Raw genomic sequence first — 16,021 nt, forward strand, 5'->3', positions numbered from 1 at the left:
CTGAGACTTTACAAATTATGTCCTCTCAATAGCTCATAGCAGTCATTCTTAAGCCTTGGATTTAAATAAATCTTTCTTAATAAAACTTTTGTGTTTTTTTTAATCGGATGAGAATTGGAAATGATCATTTAGATTTTTAATTTCTCTTAATTCTATTTAATTAAATTCCTCAAAATGGGAAACCTTATTTAATGTAGTGATTGGAAATGATTTTGTAAACATTTGCTTTCATTATATGTTAACTCCAGACTAGTTCCAAGTGCCAGCATGCCTCTAGTACTTGGAATCAAAATCACTCTGGATATCCAACTTTCCTGGGGTGTTTACATGTGTCCCATTCAATGCAGAGACAGATAAATATCCTTTTATAACAGAAAAGCCTCATCCACATGGAAATAAGCAATTCAGCTAACACATTTTATGTTAGTAATATTTGCTTTCTACTTCTTCTTGGCCATTCATCCTGTGGTTTAGTTGAACTTACAGGAACAGTTTTCTTGCTGGCTATTGAATAGGGTTGCAGTTGTCAACTTTCAATCAGAGTTGATGGTAGTTATTTTTTGATTGCTAACTAACATAGTCACCCTGATTTTTACAGCCCAGAGTTTCAGTTCCCAAGTTTTCCTCTTTTCTCATCTTCAGGGACCGTCTGTCTTTGAGACAGAATCTCTCCTCCCTGCATGAAACTTAGATACCACCATAAAGGGATATCTCTTTGTCTCATGTCCCTTTATTAAAATCTTCAGCCTCATGCGCTTCCCCCTTCTAAGGCTCCTGACCACAGAATTCAGTTCACCAGGCTGTTGGTCTGTCCTTAACCCTTAGGAGGATCCCAAAGAGAGATCTGTCTGAAGCCAGATCTCCACTCATGATTGTGGAGTCCCCAAACTGATACGTTACTTCCCAGCCACCTTATTCTGTACTTTGGCCATTAGGAGAAGGAGCAAGAATATTGAATCTTGGTTTTAGCCTACGATCTTTCATCGATAGAGCTGCCATTTTATGTGTGTTTGCTCTATTTTTGAAGTGAAAGGTCTTCATAGAAGGTGACACAAGTCGGCTTATGATTCGGGTTGCAGCTATTGCTATAAACGTTATCTTCCCAATCTGAAAAATACTGGGTCAGCTTTCAATACCCTTATTTACATCACTTACAGCAGTACTCCCCCATCTGTCCTGCTAAAACCAGTGGGACCACTGATTGGAAAATGAACTATTTAAACTGTTAGACTCTAAATACACAAGAAAAAATGTATTTTTACACTAACAGGAAAATTACGATTATTTGTTCAATCCCTTTTCAACAGAGACATCTATGAAAGTATAAGCATTTCCCTTCCTTTGCACAGAAACTAAGCAGCTCTCTTTTTGAAGAACTTTGCCAATGTAACTTGTGAAATGTAGTGAACGTAGATGGTAAAAAATTATTTTCTCAGAGTAAGAGGCATGCTGAAATATCTCTACTTATTAATGTAACAGTTTTACAGGAATTATTATGGAGTGTGAAGAATATCCCATATATGTAGTCACAAAGAGTCCCTGTCTTTATTTATACCAAGCCGTTGTTTGTAATTACTCAGAATTGTTTCTGTTGTTAGCAAAACTAGACTTCAGCCATTCACAGAAGCTCTAAAAGGAACGGCCAACAGGCCACTCATTGTTTACACCAGGCAGCCTGAAAAGCTGATGAGACCAAAGGACACTGTTGCTGGACCACATATATTCACAGCAAACTTGGGATTGGTTAGAGAAGTACACTGCCCCTCTAACACGAAAAAAGGCCAAGGGAAGACCTAGGAAAGCTCTTACCATATTGCACTGGAAATCTTAATGTTTTCTCACTGGCATATGATAAGGGGGATAGGTAGAGGTTTTAGGGGTAAGTGAAAGTATGATTTCATGCATGGGCTACCTATCCCTGAGTAAACCCCGCATAGTATTTTAGTATTCATGCCTTGCTAATTTCTGGGTTTCTGTCTTTTGTGCATTTATTTACTTTTCTTTGTTTTCTCCACTTTGAAACCTAATCCTTATATTTTAATGACCCTTTGTAGGTGTTTAATCTGTTATAATAGGGACATTTTGTCTAAACACTAAGCACAATGGGTTGAGTGATGTGTAATAAATATTTTTCTGTGCTAATGGGCTGGTGAGGAAATGTATACAGGAAAAATGACCTTTATTTACCATGGTGTTAAAAACCAACATTTCGAAAATAGTTTTGTCCCTCCTGAATAGTAAGCAGCTGGAATAGTGGTCCAGACTGAGTTTCTGTCTTCAGCTGCTGAGTAGTAAGATTTTCTGGTTTAGTCATCTCTGCAAATACATACCTCTTCAACATAAAACACTTTTACATCTGACCGAGTAAGGCAAAGAAGAAAGCTTAAGATGTAAGATCATCATACGTGTTATTCCTTAAGCAGTCAGATTCATGCCTAAACCTCTGTAAGAAGCTGTCTTCAGATTTTATTGTTTGCCAGTTATTAAGGGCTAGTCTGGAAACACCACATTGTGGTGGGCAAAAGTCCCTGGGCAGTAAGACCCTCGCCTATTCTGGTATGGGCATAAGCAGTTGTCCTACAGTTATCCAGTATTAGTTTGTGAGTGGGAAGGTAGTTTTATAAGTCTAGCAACGGTACAATGGGATCCTGAGCAATCTGCACCAGATGTCATTTTGGATCAGACTGAGAAGAAACCCACTTTGCTATGTTATCTTTAGTAAGCAATGCTTTTACCTAACACTTTCTGTTAGGACTGAAATAAAATTTTTACACACATCGCTTTTTCTTAAATTTCTTCTTTTCTAAGCACTCTGTTCTTATTAGAGGCAAAATGTGCTTCGGATTGACATAATCTTTTGATATTGACACTTTATTAATGTGTCAATATTGTTCTGTTTCTTGACTGGAAATCGAATTAATCTGAATGTAGTCAAGATTAAAAATGTGTAGGGTTGACTGTGATTGAATTTCATCAATGTTGGATGAAGAAGCATGCTCTGTGTTAAGTCTTTTTTCCATGGACTAGAGTTTGCTATTTATCTTATCATAAGATATTCCCTCCCCCTGACCCCAGTGGAAATCACTGAAATCAGTAAGAATAGCATACCTTGAAAAATGCACCTTTCAAAGGGACTGTCATGTGTTGAAGGTATTATTTCAAGTTTAGACATAAAATGCCATTTTACAGAATTTCATGATTTTTTAACCTAGAATTCATGGATGTATCAGTTACTAGTGAATTATGTAGCTACTGGATGAATCTGGACACCAGACTGTGTCCAAATACATTATGCAGACGTTCATATCAGTCATATTCTGTTGCCTATTTTCTTGTTATCAGTTTTGCTGAGAAAAGTTGGCTTACATGGAGAATTTTCATCAGTGCCGACGGATTACTCAGCTGGATTTTGCAAAGGAAAAATATTTGAATTGGTCCTGGCTAGGCACTTGTCTTTGCCTTTTCTTCCATGCTCTTGGAAAAAGCATGAAAAATAACCTTTAACAGCATCCTTTCCTTCTTCTCTTCAGGTCAAATGAACTGGGGCTTCCTTATTCTTTAAAAGGTGGCTGCGTAAAGCTTCTCTAGGATATGATCTCTTTTATTATTGAATCCTCCCATATTCAAAAGGACCAGCTTCTCCTTTCCTAACAATGAATTTATTTTCTTGTTCTGTCGTAAGAAGCATGGGGGTACTTTTCCATTCCGGACTTCAGATTTTCTAGTGAGGGTACCTTATGCATTAAAGCAAGAGGGCCAACAAACTTGTGGGGATGATATGCCTCTTCTCTCAGACAACGCACGTGATCCACCAGGCTCTTTTCAGAGGAAATCTGAGGCATGAGGCCATATTTCCAGTTACATTAGGAGGGTAGCTGCATGCTGCTTATGAATGTCAGTGCAGATTAATTTTTGATAGTCAGGACTGCATCAGAAGTGTGTGATAGTTGCACTTGTGGTCGTGCAGTGGGTGAGGTGCTAGGACATAAATGTGATCTGTTGGTTTGCAAAAGATTGTAAGGTCCACCAAGCAAATTAAAATCCTTCATAAGTATGCTGCAACCTTTATTTGATTTGCAACGAACTGAACACTGCAGTAATAACTTCCCTTCGAATACAGTTGAGTCACCTTTCTAGAGAAAAATAGAACAGAAATGCTTCCCTTGCCCCACTGCTTTTTTATCTGTCTGGTTTGCTGTGAATGAGAGGTCAATATAACCTGTTCATATGGCTGGAATAAAAAAGAAAGCTGCCAACAGTAGATACATAGGAGTAAAAATGTATATTCTGACTGTGTAGCTATAAAATTTCTTCTGAAGCCTTTTTAAAGTTTCATTTTGGCTGCATTTTATTTGTAGATTATTCACAAATTTATCTAGAATCATAGAATGGGAATTGGGTTTGTTTCTTGCAGATAAATGTACATGCAGCTGATTTAGATTTTTCTAGCTGAGTTCTGCTATTATTAGAAAAGGTATTTACACTGGACTGGTCTACAGTTGCTCCGTTTGCCCATTTAATCCTTTGAATGCCTTTCAGTTTGTGCAGTTCTTCTGAATCCTCAGCCACTCTTTTTAACCATGTCTGATTTCAGAAAAAGATGGGCCTCAGAAAGTCATCCTTGCTGGGTTTCTTAGAGTGCCAATTCAGATAATACACTGCAGGTACATTAGGCATTTAGTAACCCCAATACTATAGCTGTAGGGCCAGACAGAACCAAAAATATTAGGGTTACCTTTTATTCTTTTCTTTTTATTCTACATTTTAATTCCCCATAAAACTGACAATATAAAAGACTCAATTAGTTGGACAGACGCTCGTTCTCGCAAAGGCTGTCGTTCTGCCTTTATCCATAAACATACGTCATTTGCACGGAGTTTAAGCTTGTCTTATCTTCCCTGTGGAAGTTGCAGTGTTTTAGGCAAGGAAAAGAAGTGTGGATGTGCAGCAAATGAACGTTGTGCTGGACTACGTGTGTGTCCAGATGAGGGTGGAGACAGGGTATCAGGAGGAAGGCCATTCAGTCATTTCTACTTGCTTCACAGATTATCTTATCTTCTCATTTCCAGCCTAAACAATAGATTTAGTGTGCCTTTCTGAGAGCGTGAAAAACCCTGTATTGAGCCTGAGGGATATGCTTCATCTACTGTAAGAAGATGTTGCTTTCTTGAGAACAAACTCCTTTAAAATTACTACGTTGCTCTTATACTGTAGTCTTCAAAGGTAAAAATGCCTTTGTTATATAGATTTAATTCTTCATCGAAGCAAAGTATTATAGAAATTTAAGTTTTAAATTTGAAAAATATCAGAAGATGCTTTTTTCATCTCCATTGTAACTTAGACCAAATTTTAAGAAAAATGCAAAGTAGTTTTCAGAAACAATGGAAGATAAGAGAGTGATTCTTTCCTAAAGGTAACTAAATAAGTTCAGTTCTGTACCTGTTCTGTGTAAGATATTGTTATCCTTTGTGATGTTTGATTCTTTAATGAGTACAAGTGGATGGAATGAAAAATTCTTTAATGTTTGATACATGAAAAAATGAAGGCAAAGGGTTTTTTTTCCCCCATGCCACCTCTCTTTCTGTCTCCTCTTACAAAAACGCCCGTAACTCCTACTGTGTTGACGGGGTGCTGCTAGGGCTGGGATGTGATAGCGTCTTCTTCGTTTCCTATCTTAGTGAATAAATATGTTTTCAACATCACTAGCAAATGCTGCCTCCTCCTCCAGTGGCAATGATGGGGTTGTGCTGATCGTATACTGCTGTGCTGGGTGACAATTTGTCACCACCACCTTCTATGCAGTCCACAGCCCTCCGTTACCACAGTTACTCATTGTTGGTGTTACTCCTTCTGTTACATTGCACAGCTACTTCTTAATCCATTCAAGGCTGAAACAAACATTTATGACTGATGTTGCCGATGGTTGATGATTTCTAGTGCATCTTTCTTCAGACCTTGGTTCACCCAGGACACAATTTTCTTTAGTGCTCTGTAGCTGTGTGTTTTCAGCTCATAGAGTAGTTGAACTATTATGGTTTGTGGGGAACGCTATGCATTGAGAGCATGATTTTTGATAGAACTCTAAATTAATCTCTGAATTCTTAAATATATTGCTGCTATTACTATTACTCTTTAATTTTAAAGAAAATCTGTTTTACGGCATCAAATATATGCACTGCCATTTCTAGGCATACCATAAGCAAAAACCCTCTATTTTTTAGCCATGATGTTTAGCATTCCTAGCCTGGCATTATTAGAAATTAAAATAGAATAATAATTTTGGAAAGGGAAGTGTGCAAGAAATTCCCATTGTTGAGTTTTTGAGGGCAAACTGAAGAATTTGTGTTCTCTTTACCTGAAAGACTGAAAGCAGAGATGCAGCAAATGTTGCATCTATGGTAGGGAGAATGAGAAGTTTGAGCCAGAGAAATCCACAGAGGGCTTGACTGTTGGGTGATATCACAGAACTGAGGAGAACAGGCATGGCTTGTTGTTTTTTGATGCCTTTGTTTTTTATTTTTTAGCTTACCGCTCAAATATTATGTGTTATTTATTGACAAGGGAGAAGAACCCTTTTTACTTCTCTTTCTCTGGTTTTAACTGTATAACACCTTCTCTGATCCGTGTAGTCTCAATACCTATGGATCAGCATACATCACTTGTTCTGCCATAAATGCATTTCCTTGCACATTCTCGTCTATGTCAGCCTGGAAAGTAACATTTCCTTTCCTGTATCAGCAGCATTATAATCTTCATTCTTTAAGGAAAGGGTTTAATTTCAAGAGCAGTGCATGAGCATGGGTAGACACATACCGTAAGATTTGTTTAACTGTGAAGAAGATTCCTTGCTCCTCAGTCATTACTGGCCTAACTTTTTCTAGCTTTTAAAGTTATGTTGTCTTCCATTAACTGAGGGTGTATCAGGGAATAATTTGTCCTTGCCTGTATTTTCTCTCTTAGTGCTACATGTATTGCCCTTACTTAAGGAACTAAAGAAAACTGTAAAAGCTTAACACATTCATTGAAAAAAGTGTTGAAGTGGCTTGTGTCTGACAAGGAAAATGTGTGATGAGGAGTATCTCAGGCATTAAGTATGATTATCAGAAGCATGGAGAGGGCTGATCTTAAGCAAAAAAAGAGCCTCTGTCAAGCACTGAAACCAAAATCATAATGCTCATTTTAGAAACTGGCGGGATACATGTAGGCTCATTAGTATTACAGGCTAAGAAATAATGCTTTCAACATTTACCTGTTTGTGTAACAAACTTCTGATGTAAGAGAATAGCCTATGTTTTCACATTGTATTGTTTCTTTGCAGGAGTCAGAGAGTAATAAGTTATGTTCCCTATATTCCTTCCGAAATACCTCTACCTCACCAAACAAGCCCGACGAAGGAGGTCGTGACCGCAGTGAGCTAATGACCAGTGTTAATTTTGGAACGCCAGAACGCCGCAAAGGGAGCCTTGCAGATGTGGTGGACACACTGAAACAGAAGAAACTAGAAGAAATGACCAGGACCGAGCAAGAGGGTATGTGTTGGATAAGACCAATGGTTTCCCCACCCCCAAACCCTACAATTTTTATGGCATAAAAAATGTGTTGGGTATCAAGAGCCAGAAAACTGCATAATTGGCAAAGGCTAGGATAAAGTTATTCACAGGTTACCATGGCAATGGTAGTTTGAGATCCATTAGGGATTTTAGGCAAATATGCCAGTTTTTTAAAACTTTCTGAATTGTTTTGGTTGTCTGTGAGTCAAAGCAAGAATATCGGTTTAGGTGAAAACTCAACTCTTATTTGAAAGGTTAGGCTGAATTCTTAACTGGTTATAGAATGAGAAATATTCTTCAGTGGTACTTGTTCTTTTTCTTTGAAAAGATAAATGTTTATTTTAAACAATAGGAATGAATAAAACATGAGCTGGTTTGTTTCGCCTTGGAAATTCTCATCTTTCACCACCTTAATGACCCAGAATCTGCAGTGAGGAGAATGTGAAACAGTTTTAAGTGTAAAGAGTACCTAGTTCTGACCTATATATCTAGAATTGTGGCTGAAAAAATAAAATTTCTTTACAATCTGCTCAGATATCTTTGCAAGTGTTAAAGAGATAAAAATGAGGACAAATCTTTGAGCTTTAAGGCAGTTTATGTGTTCAGACCTAATTGAGATATTTTCATCAACTTTGCTAAGTTTTGGGCCTTGAAAGGAACTAAACACATATGGCGAGTGAATTTATCAGTATACGTGTGCCCGTGGTCAGGGTCCACAGTGCGAATCTCTCCCCACGTCAAGTTGAATGAAGTCTTGGTTGCTTCTGCAATGGTGCCTTCTACTCTGTGAGCTCATCCAGGAGCCTGAACCAGGGAGGGTGTGAGAGCAGGGGGCTCTGAAATGAACTAAACAGGTCTGGAGGCATCGGTGTGGGTTCTGGTAGTTATTTTACCAGTGTCATTTTGTGGCATTACAAGTAACCCAGGAAGAATCTTTGTAAAGCAGTAGAACCACAAGGCGGTATAACTTTGTGATCCCTTTTTTCTTTGAAATATTCATGAGTTCAGAATGATTTTACCTCCTCAATTTCAGGGTACTGTCCCAGTGCACTTCAGACAGTGTACTTTAAGATCCCTTGGCTCCGTGTAACAATGTAGATTTGAATTAAAATTGATGCTGATACAATAATATGTTTAAATATAGGATAAAATTATGTAGGGCTGGAAGTAGGCTTTCAAATTTCTTGGCATAATTGTTAAATGCTAGCACATAGATAAATGTGTTCTATAGGTGTCCTTTCTGAAGCTGGCGAAACATCTCTAAAGAGAGAATGTCCCAGATTCTTTACTACCATCTGTCTGTTTTCAGCTGTAAAGATCACTCTTTTAAAAATTGCTTTCTTAGATTTGGTGGTTAGACTAGAAAAACTATTTTAAATGTTACTTTGGCAAAGTTGTTTTTTACAGTCAGGAACAGTCGTTCGACACTCCATTCTAATCAAAGGTCTTGGCTCATATTTTGCTGCAGGAGTATACAAGTTGCTGTTGATTATAGTGACACCACAGCTAAGACTTTTCCAGGAGTATACTGAATGGTGTCCTAATAAAAACGTGCATCAAAAAGTTTAAACATAGTATCTTAATGTAAGGATTTAAACATTTCATAGCTTATTTTTGTATGAATACTCAAGAATTTTCTGCACTTCCTCTGGATTAATATACAGTAGAGAGGTATGAGCACAGCAGAGAGATCCCTCTCACCGAGTGAGCCTTCTGTGCTGTATGTTCTCACCAGCTGTGAAATAAAAGTAATTTCTGATCTATAAAATAATCTTGCCTTTTATGGACAACATTATACTGGAAAACTAGTCTAAAGTCTGCCTCTAAGTTCAAAGGTAATTGACTGTGTCTTCATGTTAAGTTCTTTTCAATTCATCCAGCATTTTTTGTAGAAAAAAAGATTATCTCCATTTTACAGAAAATAATTAATGAACATCCAACTGGTACCATATAAGCTAACGCTGAAAAATATTAATAGAAAGACTGGAAACTCTTCAGGATGTTAGACTTAGAAAGTTCATTGATTTTAAACTTCTGTGTAGACTAGGAATACCAACATTCTCATGACAGATTTGAGTGCCTATTTCAGTATTCAGAGGTTTCTCTGAATGAAAAAGAAGTAAACTCTCCATATTTAATCCAAATAAAATAATGTTTTAAAAATAATTACTATTTTAAGACTTGGATCTTTGTTGTGACCCTGGGTGCTGCAACTGATCCAGTGCAGAGTCAGTTGGAGAAATGAGGTGTGAGATTAGGAAAATGTTTTGCATCTCATAGTCTCTTTTAAAAAACTTAATAACCTAATTGGACATGTACTATACATGATGCTCTTCAACATCTATCCTTTAAAATAGGTTTCTATGCAGTTTTTTTCTTAAAATGGTGTGCTGCCAATGCCATTGAGGAGCCCTTTGTCTAGTAAGTCCTGACCTATCACAAAATTGTTTGCCCAAATTGAAAACCACCTGCTGATTTTTATTTTTTTTAAGCAAATAGATAGTATAATATAATTGCTTTAATGAATGTAATGGGGAAAAGGTATATTTCTACTGTATATTACTGTGTAAAATCTGTGGGGCTTGAAGTCTTGCATTACTCCTTTGAATAAATTAGCAAAACACGTTAGCATCTTCCGTAGTGAGGAGCTCCATGACCATCGATGTATCTGTGGGAACTGAGCTAACATACGGTCATATGTCAAGTTAATTGTAGAATTAGAAGTGGAATAAAGAACTCAAGAATTCCCGTCATCTGCTCTAACCCCCATGCGAGTACAGCAACAAGTCTCTTTTAATGTGATTATATAGTAACTTTCTGGTCCATCTATAGGATCTGAATTTGAGTAATATGAGTTGCTGGTGTCAAATACTTAAATACTTTGTGGTGTACCTTCAGATATTAGGTGTCTGTTGTGCTTGTATATACAGCTTGTGGTCTCTGTTGTACCTCCTAACGCTGCAAAAGAAATATGTACTGAAAGACTTTATCGTATCTAAATACATGTATTTAATCAGAGTCCTTTGGCTTCTGAAAATAAGTTGTCTAATGAGAATTTCATCTGAGCAGCTGTGACTGGGGAGGTCAACAGGCATTGCCTAAGAGAATATGGCCCAGCTGGTTAAATCTGGTTGTTGTAGTGATTTAAATGGTCAAGTGCTGCTTGTAATCCAGGACCGTCTGTTTGTAAAGGAAGGACTGAGTGCTTCAGCATAATGTACAGCTGTTTTAATCTCTCTTTAATAATAGTGCTTCAGCCAGTGTCATGCCTTGTGTATAATACTGGGAACACGAACGCCTCATACAGGACTGAATATACCTTAGGTATGTTTTAAGCATTATTTGTAGTTTGAACAAACATTACGAACATCACAGGATAAACAACATTTTTTCACTTCATGGTCCAGTATTTGCCGATTTTATAAATTAAAGCATTCCTGTGTCTTAATTTGTAATCATTTGGAAATGAGAAAATTGATGAGGAAATTGTAACTGGGAAAGAAAAAAGAATGCTACGAATACTTGGAGTTAATTTGAGTATGTAAAGACTTTGCTGACTTGTGTTCTCATAAGACAGAAGAGGTCAGAAATGAACAGGTGTCTAATTTAATCAACAACACTAGACTCTAGGGCCTCTTGGATAACCTCAGTATATTCATCTTCGTTTTTCTAGGAGCAGAAGGATTGTTTTACTGGCTTTTTTCTTTGGAAGTATCCTCCAGTACAATCAAGTATTAAATCTCTTTACAGCTCAAACAACGAGTTTATGTTAGATAGTATGGTCAGACTGCTTCTTTCCTTTTCTGTCCCCCTTTAGTAAAAGACCCTTCTGTCTGAATATTGCTTATATTACTTTTGTGAGACAGATTTACATTGCCTGGGCTGCCTGAATTCTAGGCTGAGAATTGGCTTCCAGACAACTATCCTACTGTACTTCATCATAAGCCTCTACGAGCAATAATTAGTAGTACACATCTTGTCTGTAGCTAGGAGAGCAGATTTCCCCCTTTCGGATCTGGAATGCTAGGTTGGCAGGTCAGCTGGCACTTCTGAGCTGGAAACTGGGCATGTCATTTCTGCTAAGTGCTAAGCCCTCATTACTCAGGGCCTGGATTCCTAATTCACTTTTGACCTTGATTCTGAGCGATGTATACAGTATCATTTTTCAGCCGAGCTCAGTTCACAATTCTAGCACCAGCTTTTTATAAACTGCTTCCCATTCTTGTTTCCTCCTTGAAGACCAAAGCTGAACATTCAGAGTTCAAAGATTTTTAAGTACACATGTTGGAATAATGAATATCTATATAAAGAGTAGTATATTCATAAATTTCCATCTATTCTCTGTCATGTGCACCTGTTTGTACTCTCTTTTTATGGGTGGATATATGTACCATAGTGATATATAATATGTCTAAAGATATCTAAATTAAAAATTAAGGATTCACATGTATTATTCATTTTATATGCAATAGGGAAAATCTTAGTACGCTACTCAGTAGTGGTGGTTTTTCTGATTTTGTGTTTTGCTTTTTTTTTTTTTCCCTCCAGCTTCATTAGTTAATAATAATTGAAGGTTTTCTTTTACATTGACTTAAAATAGATTAACAATTCCCCTATATATTTTTTTATCATGCCCATAAAGACGGCATACTCAAGTATTGCACACACAAATCCGTGCGTATTTCCTGTTGACTTCACTGGGAAGTAAAGAAACTTAAACTTTCAGATACTGTGTTTTATAACTGGACACTGGTATGCCAGTTTGGTTGTAATTTTATGCAGGTGTATTTTTTTTCTTTAAATGGAATCTGAGAGAACTCTATCTTGTCAAATGAATGGAGAGTTTCAGTTTTATATTCTTTGTTTTAAGCCTGCCACAGCTGAGAACAGACAGAGTTCAGGCATATACACCTGTTTACTGGTATAGTTTTAAGCACAACCTTTGAGGATATTACATGTCAGGAGTTGTCTTTTGTGAATCAGGTCTAGAAGTGAACTCCTGACCATCTGTAGTCAATGAATATTTTTCAATGTTTTTCAGAAATTTTACTGAGATTTAATTAAAGTTTTCTGTCTTGTGGTGTGCTCTATACCTACACTTTCCACTGATGAGGGCATGATCCCTGGTTGTCCTAATGCACCTGACATTTATAGACCCCTGTTCTTTATTCTTCAGTTTTCTTAATGGCTACAGGTATTTTGTTCTGTTTCAAGGCCTTAAAGATATTATGGGGATTTGATATTAGGGCTATACAAATAATTGCTAAAAATGAGTTAATACTACTGTTCTATTTTTTGTGGTACCTATGGAATTGGTAAATTGTAACTGGTGTTTCTCGCCACAAGAAACAAGCCTTTTGGCTGTGGAAAAAAACCCCCTTCTTCAACACCCTTTCATCATCTTTGAAAAACCTTGCCACATCTGCTAGGCAACCCCCTCACAGTGTTTCCCTTCTGAAAAATTGCTTTTGGTAAGCAAATTCAGAATCAGTTATACATGTAGTAAAATATGTCTTTTACTTGCTTTTTGTTAGAAACCATATATGGCAGCATCTAGGCCGAGAAATTTTTCTGCTAAGCTCCAAACATGCTTTGAAAATAAAAACACAAATCCCAAAAGTCCACACAATTAATAGATGGCTCAGATCGAGTCAGAGGGGAGATATGAGGCACATCTTCCTAAACGACTGTTTTCTTGAATTACCTACCACTTTACCATATAATTAAATGCAACTCACTGTCTGTGTGGTTTTTTTCATCCAATGATCTTGGTAAAATCACATGGATCACTTCTTTTCTTGCAATTTATGTTGCTGTTTTAGAAAAATATATTATTCTATTTAGGGAAGTTTTATAGAGTGTACAATTTCTAGTAATTCATTTATTGAAGTATACAGTGAATTCCTGTATCTTAATGTGTTAAATTAAACTAATTTAGGACTTTTTAGGAACACTACCACAAAGAAAGTGGCTTCTAGGGTTATTTTCCTGGTAACTAAAAGAAGATACTGCCTAGTTTCTTTCTACCTGATTTATTTGATTTTTCTAGCAAAAATTCATTCTTGTTTGAAGCAGAAATAACTTTAATGAACTCATTTTAATAATATTTAGAATGCAATATTTGTTTAGGTATTTTTTTTTTTGCAAAGGCAGGCCCAGCCTGTGTAACCATACTGTATTTGGTGACTAATATTTTGTCTCATATTTTTATTTATCCTTCCAGTAACCTGAGAATTTATGATTTTTTATTATTACCTGTCTTATATCCTTTAAGTCTTTCAGAGTACTGTTTTCTGATTGTGCTATCTCACAATTTTTATTTAAGAAACCGGCGTATACTGTCATTCTTCCATCTTATCTTTGCATTTATTATATGACTGTCTACACTACAATCTTGCCCAGTGTTGTAGCATTTGAGCATCTAGTCATTACTCACAGATTCTGTGTGGATTACAGTATAGTAATTCTTCAGCATTTTTCAGTATGTCTCAAACTACATTTGAAAGTTTCCCTTCAGTTTTCTTTGTTCCAAAATTTGTTCATGGCACAAAAATGGGGAACAGTACAGGCTTTGACACAGGTATCATGAATAATGAGTTCTATACGAATAATTCCATAGATTATGGAGACCATCTTTTTTGCTAATTTTTTTTCACGTCCTTTCAGTTCTTACTTACCAGTTTAGGATTATCAACAATAATGTGGGAAGTGTGCTGGTAGCATTTTTCATAACAGGATCTGCTGGAAGTTGAATGGAATTAGCTACATGAGGAGTTGTCAGGTGAAAATACTCCATGGTTACTATCAGGCAGTTACCTAGATGTAGGATCTATGGCATTTTATTGAGCATCTACTTTTCTGGAGGTTCAATTTCCTAGTACAGGTTGATTTCTTGTGGGAGCTTTGTACCTCTGCACCTTACAAAATTGTTGGTTTTGCTATTAAACAGAGTTGATGATAACTCAAATCCTTATGTGGGGAGAGTCTGAAATTCAGGTCTCAGTTCTGAAGACTGGACATCCCTTCTAGCTATGATAACTCTTTCAAGTATTTTTGGGTAGATGTTTACTTTCGTTTTGAGATACTTACATCACGTTGAAGAAATGTCTTTATTCAGCCCTGAATATTTGAGATGAGTGAAATCTTTTTCATTAGAACAAATGGGCTTTCAGCCTTTCCTCATTGTCTCTGAACTTGAGCTGTAGACAGGGACAGTTTAAACTGAAACAGTCCAAATTCTTCTCAACACCACCATCTGACTGTTCCAACCAGTTCCTCCCCAGTGACTACGTTTTCCAGTGTCTTACCTTCAGGGGTCATCTCATCTTTTCCTTTAATCCCACCGTACCTCTGAATACTGACATTGTCCACTGCTGGATACAATGTAATTTAATTTTTGTTGTGTGATAAATTGTCTCCATGCTTCCTTTTTATATAATTTTCTGCATTATGCTTCTCTACATTTTTGTTTCCCGTATAGGCAGGGTGTAAGGTCTGCTATCTTTATGCTATTTATATGTTATTAGTAGTATTGCAGCACTATTGAAAAAACATATCTAAAAATCCATCTCTTACCTTAGGGCAGTAAGACAGGCAAGTTCAGTATGAATGGGTACAATTGACTTTGGGCTCTGTGACAAAAAATGTAAGTCAGTAAATAGCTGTAAAAATATGGAAAGTTGCTTCAGTTGCATGATCCTGGCAACAGTAAAATAAATTCAGACTTCATTGGTCTCTGATGTACTGTGACACAAAGTTATGATCAGATCATGCCTTAAAATGGGAATTGAAATACATTTTGTAGTCATCATGTTAATAGCAGGGACTAGACTGCAATGCTTCCCTTCCTAAAACCGCTAAGATAAGTATAAAAATATGAAGTGAAACTAGGGCTCCTGTGTGGCTGATCTTATATGCCACTGTATTTTCCAAGTTCTGTAGGGTGAAAGACCTCAGATTTCTTTGGTGATGAACTTTAGTTTTAGTTGGTCTTATTTGCTTTGCCATTCCTGCTGTTTTGCAACAGGGCCTAAAAGTGCTTTAAGTGCTTGTGACTGGGGTAATGAATGAAAATATCTTTCCAGCACTGAGAGTATTGCATTAGACTGAATAGTCACCTTACTTGTAAAAGCACTATTAGAGAGGGGCAGCTGTAAGTAAGGATAACGATTTGTGTCCAGTGCTTATTTACTGAAAATTGTAAATGTATTATTTATTGAGAGCTCTCCAGACAGCGCTTGTCAGAATAAAAATGTCAACTCTAAGCAAAATGTTATAATACATAATAAAAATGCCAGGTACGCACTTTAGAGATACAGCTAATTAGATCTGCTTTTCTTAAAGAAATGACAGTAAAAATGCTCGGCAGCATATACATTTTAAATGCTGATATATTCCTTATTTTTCTATACAGTATTTGCTTTAGATACCTTATCATTACTTAAAAATAATTTTGACAACTTTATTTGGTT

The 16,021-nt window shown here is 36.6% G+C and overlaps 1 protein-coding gene across 8 annotated transcripts in view; it reads left to right on the forward strand.

Moving 5' to 3' along the window:
• SOX6 (SRY-box transcription factor 6) overlaps positions 1-16,021 on the forward strand; it is a 376,098-nt gene that overhangs the window by 149,497 nt on the left and 210,580 nt on the right. For all 8 annotated transcript variants that reach the window (XM_040608288.1, XM_040608282.1, XM_040608285.1 and 5 more), the window contains one exon: positions 7,319-7,529. In XM_040608288.1, coding sequence (XP_040464222.1) covers positions 7,319-7,529 — 211 coding nt within the window. The remainder of the gene's footprint in view (positions 1-7,318; positions 7,530-16,021) is intronic.

The sequence above is a fragment of the Falco naumanni genome, chromosome 10 (assembly GCF_017639655.2).
Source record: "Falco naumanni isolate bFalNau1 chromosome 10, bFalNau1.pat, whole genome shotgun sequence".
In the NCBI taxonomy this organism is placed as follows: Eukaryota; Metazoa; Chordata; class Aves; order Falconiformes; family Falconidae; genus Falco; species Falco naumanni.